The sequence below is a fragment of the Trypanosoma equiperdum genome (genome assembly GCF_001457755.1).
Source record: "Trypanosoma equiperdum strain OVI genome assembly, contig: ctg_1052, whole genome shotgun sequence".
NCBI lineage: Eukaryota > Euglenozoa > Kinetoplastea > Trypanosomatida > Trypanosomatidae > Trypanosoma > Trypanosoma equiperdum.
In genome coordinates, this window is record NW_027123008.1 from 4,395 (window position 1) to 9,767 (window position 5,373).

The 5,373-nt window shown below is 40.1% G+C and overlaps 1 protein-coding gene across 1 annotated transcript; it reads left to right on the forward strand.

Annotated features, from left to right (window-relative positions):
* Positions 1 to 37: 37 nt before the first annotated feature.
* TEOVI_000864300 (uncharacterized protein) lies at positions 38 to 2,083 on the forward strand (the record flags this gene model as incomplete). Its single annotated transcript, XM_067220082.1, has 1 exon — positions 38 to 2,083. The coding sequence occupies one exon, from the start codon at positions 38 to 40 to the stop codon at positions 2,081 to 2,083; it is 2,046 nt and encodes a 681-aa protein (XP_067076183.1).
* Positions 2,084 to 5,373: the final 3,290 nt, after the last annotated feature.

Consider the following 5,373-nt stretch of genomic DNA (forward strand, 5'->3'; position numbering starts at 1 on the left):
GAAAAATAAAGGGAGGTTAAAGTTGAAAAAAAAGAAAATGGCAACCACGAACCCCCAGCAGCGTCGGACCCACGCAGCGAAGGTTGTTCTCTCGCAGTTGTATGCTACATGGGTAACGAGCGAAAGTGGTATGACAGAAATAGAGAAAGCCATTGAGGAAATAATGAGCCTGCAGCAAAAGGGTAGGAAAACTAACGGTAGCCCACCAAATGAAAGTAGTAATGCAACTAACCGGCATTCAGCGGAGCCCCAGCAACAGCGCAACCCCGCTGACGCTCAAAATAATTACCACTCGGATCCCAACACAACTCCCGTCCAAGCCACACCACGCCGTAGTTCTTCTCCGCAACCAACATCGCCGGGGAACGCGCGTCGTCGGCAAGGAGATGATGCACCGCGTTCGCCGAGTCCCGTACACAAAACACGTTTATATGGCGTGGATGAACTCGACTTCTCCCATCGTGTGGGTTCCCCCGGTGGGACGACTACCGCTTCACCGGGCGGAATTCATCACGTGAAACCTGTCGTCGACCCGATGGCACCAGTGCCGCACTTGAGTAGTAGCACTGGTGTCACTAATAACAACATTAGTGGCGTCAGCAACAACAGTAACGTCAACGTAGCGTCGATTCAACCAACTACGCACTTCCTTAGCCCCGGTTCGCTGGATGTTTCTGTCACCTCTGTAGTTGTGCCAAATGAATCATTCGCTTCTATAGAAACGAGCGTTGCGGGGAGCTCGATGCCATCACAGCGTGTAGTGCATCTCTCAGGAAACTTCGCTTCCCTCCCTCCCGAGAATGTAGAGCGTGCTACACTTAACGATATCCCGGTGTTTTATAGTGGTAAGGATCGAAAAGGTGGAAGAAAGTCGCTTGTAGAAGCGGAAGAGCATGCATTACGAAATTTCTTTGCTCTTAAGGGCTCGGCGGTGAACCGAAAGGTAGCGAAGGGCGCGGTGGCACCGATTGATGCAAGCAAAACCGTGAGAAAGGGCCAGTTTGGTAAACTTTGCCAGGATGTTTTTGGTGTGCCGACGTGGTTGAAGGATGCATTATTTCGCCGCATTGCGGTGACGTCTGGTGTCTCTGAATCGACCGCTCTCACATATGAACAGATATCGACCTTCTACTACAATGTATTTGGGCCTCTTTCCATTAACAGACGCCTATTCGAGCTGCTGCGTAACGACTCGCGATCTGAGCACTTGACGCTGCAGAATCTCAAGGATGCCACACGTTACTTAGTCGACTCCCATCCAGGTCTTGAATTTCTTAAGCAACCGGAGTTTCAGGAGTATTACTGCCGAACAGTTGCGATTCGCATAGTGTACTCTTTAGAGCGGCAGCAATGTGGTTTTATTAGTTGGTATGACTTCGATCGCAGTGATCTCCCCGAGGTTATGCAGGAGGTAGACGAAAAGGACGTGAACGTAGTCCTTCAATACTTTTCTTATGAACACTTCTATGTACTGTACTGCAAGTTCTGGGAGCTGGATACTGATCGGGATCAACTGGTTGGTTTTGACGACATGTGTAAATATGGCCAGGGGGCTATTTGCCCATCTGTAATAAAGCGGGTTGTAGAGGGAGCTGGTCGTCCCCTCAAATCAGGAAAACCGGGGAAACTTGATTTCGAGGACTTTGTGTATTTTTGCCTCTCCGAGGAGGATAAGAACAGCCGCTCGGCGGTATATTACTGGTTTAAAGTGCTTGACGTTGATGGTGACGGCATTTTGAGTGGCTATGAGCTCTACGAATTTTTCCAGGAGAATCAACAGCGATTTTTAGAGTATTTTGAGTGCCCCGAGTCGGACCTTTCATACCCTGATATGATGTGTCAGATGATGGACATGCTGGGCTTTTCGCATGTGTCGGAGGAGAAGTTTGGACTGAAACTGAGTGACCTGCACTCCTGTGCAACGCCAGCCAATTTCTTCAACATGGTGTTTAACGCGCACAAATTTATGCTCTTCGAACACCGCGATCCGTTCTTAGAGCATCAGCAAAAAGTGCGTCCCGAGAAAACAGAGTGGGATCGATTTGCTCGTGCTGAGTACGATCGTATGGCTAGTGAGGCGTAGTAGTAGATTATAGATACGCATGCATGTGCGAATGTGGTGGGTTCCCAAAGGTGTTTACAGTGGAATCCATATTTGCATTTGCGTACATTCAACGGTGGGGTGGGGTGGGGTGGGTGGATGTATTAATGAATCATTCGCCACAGAGTATCTTGAGAAAATTGCTTTTTCCTCTCCCTTTGTTTTGATTTTCATTATCTCGTTAAATGTTCTGTGTTGTCGTTAGTGTTGTATTGCCAGGTTGCGACGTGTTTGATGGGTCTTAATCCCATGTGGGATGATGCTGGGAAAAAGGAAGGGGAGGAAATTATGATTAATACAATGATGAGGTGTATTGAGAGGGCAGTTGTCGGTGGATGCAATCATTGAGGTGGGGTTAGAGTTGAATGAAGTGAAGTGAAAAAATGAAATGAAATGAAAGAAAAGTAAAGAATTCGATACGGAATGGGGGGGGGGAAGTAAACTGGATTGCGATACCTTCTTCTTGTTCTATAAATCCTTCTTTATTGCGCTCATCCTCCAACAACATTGTAAAGTTACGATTAAACCTTTACTTTATTCGGTTGAACCCCGCCCCCCCCCTTCGTGGCCGACACTGTTTTATTCCTACAATTAGGGTTCGTTAATGGTTAAGCGAATGAAGAAGGAGTGAAGAAGGGAAAATAATGAGTTGAAGGTTGGGAAAATTAGCTGCTTTACGGTTTCCACCGCATTCGATACCTTCTTTCTTTCCTTGTTTATTTCCTTTTCCTCGCCTCCACCGCTACATTTTCTCTGCCTTTCGTTGTTGTTGTTGTTTCATTAGTTTGTTTGTGACACTCATTCATCCCAAACGGTATGATTACATAAATTCGCGCGTTGACATGCGTGAGTTAGGCGTTTTTAGGTGATTTGTTTTTCGCATTTGCGGTGCTTCAGCTCAATCGACTCTCTTTCCCATTGTTCAGACTTTTGTTTTTATGCGGTGTTGTGATTTGCTCGCCTGTTTTTTGTTTGGTTTCCTGATTGCTGTCAACTCCACACGTTTTTTGTATGTTCTGCCGCATTCAGAGAGCAATATATATATATATATATATATATTTCGTGAGTATGCGGAATGAAAAAAAAAAAAGAATATACCATGCATTCACTGTCGCTCATTTTCCAGTTAAAAAAAACCGGTGGAAGGAATTAAACAGAGTAGGGAAACAAAGAAACAAACAAGCAAACACAACAGGAAAATAAAAGGAAAGAAAAAAAGACGGAATACACAATGAAAGTTATTGGAAGAGAGGGGCATGTGGGAGCGCAGTTGCTGTCTCTTTTTTTGTTTGTTTCTGCTATCATCATCATCACCACCATTTCATGTTTCTTCACGGACAATCGTATATATTTATAAATATTTATATATTTATACGTATATTTCTATATTTTGTTTATTTATTTGTGTTTTTTAGTTACACTCTTTTTGTGCGTGTGCGTGTATGCCCCATGTGAATTTGTTTCTATTCACTCTTTTCCTTACATGTGTTAACAAACAAGCATTGGGGCAAAATGATGCATTGTTGAATGGAAGGTAAGAAGATTCAAAGGACAACGGAACAGAAAGGAAAATTAAAAAAAAATGAACGAAACCAAACTGAATGCATCGAAAGATGGGAAACAAACAAAAACAGGAACTACAACAGCAACAGGAACAAAAAAAAAGAAAGAAAAAGAAAACATCAAAATGGAAAGAAGTTTGCTGCTTTTCATTATTCCTTTCCTCATTTCCCTCCCTCTTCCTCCTTTTTTTTTTCGTTCCTCCTGTTGCTGTTGATCTCGCTGCGATTTATTCATTTTTCCCCTTTCCCAATATTTCCCCTCTGCGGTGTTTACTCCTTTCTTCTTTTTCTTTTTTTTTCTTCATATAAATATATTTTATTATATTTTATAGATAAATAATGTTAACATTAACAGTTAATACTCTTCCCATCCTTTATTGGCTGTTTTTTTTTAACCCTTCCATTATTTCCATATGTTTGTGTTTGTTGCTTTACTACGGTTAAAATTTTTGTTCATGTTATTTTATTACAAGTCTTAAACTCAACTTATTCTATCTCCTTTTCTTTTTTTCTTCTTTCTTTTTTCTCTTTCGCTATAATATAATTAACTTTTACTACTGCAATATGTTGGTTGAAATTAGTTTCAGTCCCACTCGCACACGCTCACAAATCAATCATAAACTGAAGTGAAAGGGAGTAATAAAACGGAAGGTATAAAATAGATCAATTCACAAGGAAAAGAAACTAAAATTATTTAAAATAACTTCCACATATTCATACATACATACACACACACACAAAAAAAAGAAAAATAATTGAGAACAAAAAAAATTCATTAAAGGGAGAAACGTCTTTACATCGGGTTAAAACCCCTCCCCAAGAAAATAAATAAAATCAAAGCAAAAAAAAAACACTGTGTGAGTCGGTAACTCGACATTAAACGGGTTTGTTTATTTTTTCTTTGATTTTTCTTTTTTACTTTTTTTTGTTCCCCTTATTCCACCTTCAAAAAAAAAAAACTTTCTCTCTTTTTTTTTTCCTCTTTACCACACAGGCTTCTGCGAGCAAGTAGAAACACCAGTTGCTCTTTAAAAAAAAAAAAATACAAAAAAAAAGAGAGAAAAGAGAAACAAAATAAAAAGCAACACATCAAAGGAAGCAAAAAAAAAAAGTACGGCGAGTCAAAACGTCAAATACAAAAAACAAAAGGTGCAACTAAACTTTAAAAAGATTTTTTTTAAAAAAAAAAGAAGGAAAAAACAAGAAGTCAGTCGATTCCACTCATTTCAAGAAGACAAAGAACGAAAAGACAACAAGAAAGAAAAAAGTAGTGCAGAAGGATTGAACCGCGGGGCCCGCCTACAAGGAGGACGAAGCAGGGAAAGTAAAACAAAAGGGATTTTTTTTAAAAAAAAGAAAAAAAAGAAAAAAAAGTTTATTTATATATTTGTTCATTTATACCAGTGGCCGAATTATACAAGTCAAAGCAAAGCAAAGCAAAGCAACAAGTAACAATAACAGTAGCAAAACACGCCCGCACAAAGTGCAAAGGAGGACGTTCAATACATTATTTTTGGTCACTGGGACTGGAAAATTGGATAAAGGAGGCTGAATCAGAGGACTTGCAGCGCGACTCCACCAAAAAATAAAAATTAAAAAAAATTAAAAAAAAATCAACACGCATACATTATAAAGCAAATCAAACAGGAAAAAAGTTTTTAAAAAAAAAAAACAAAGCAAAGCGAAGGAATATATATATATATATATATA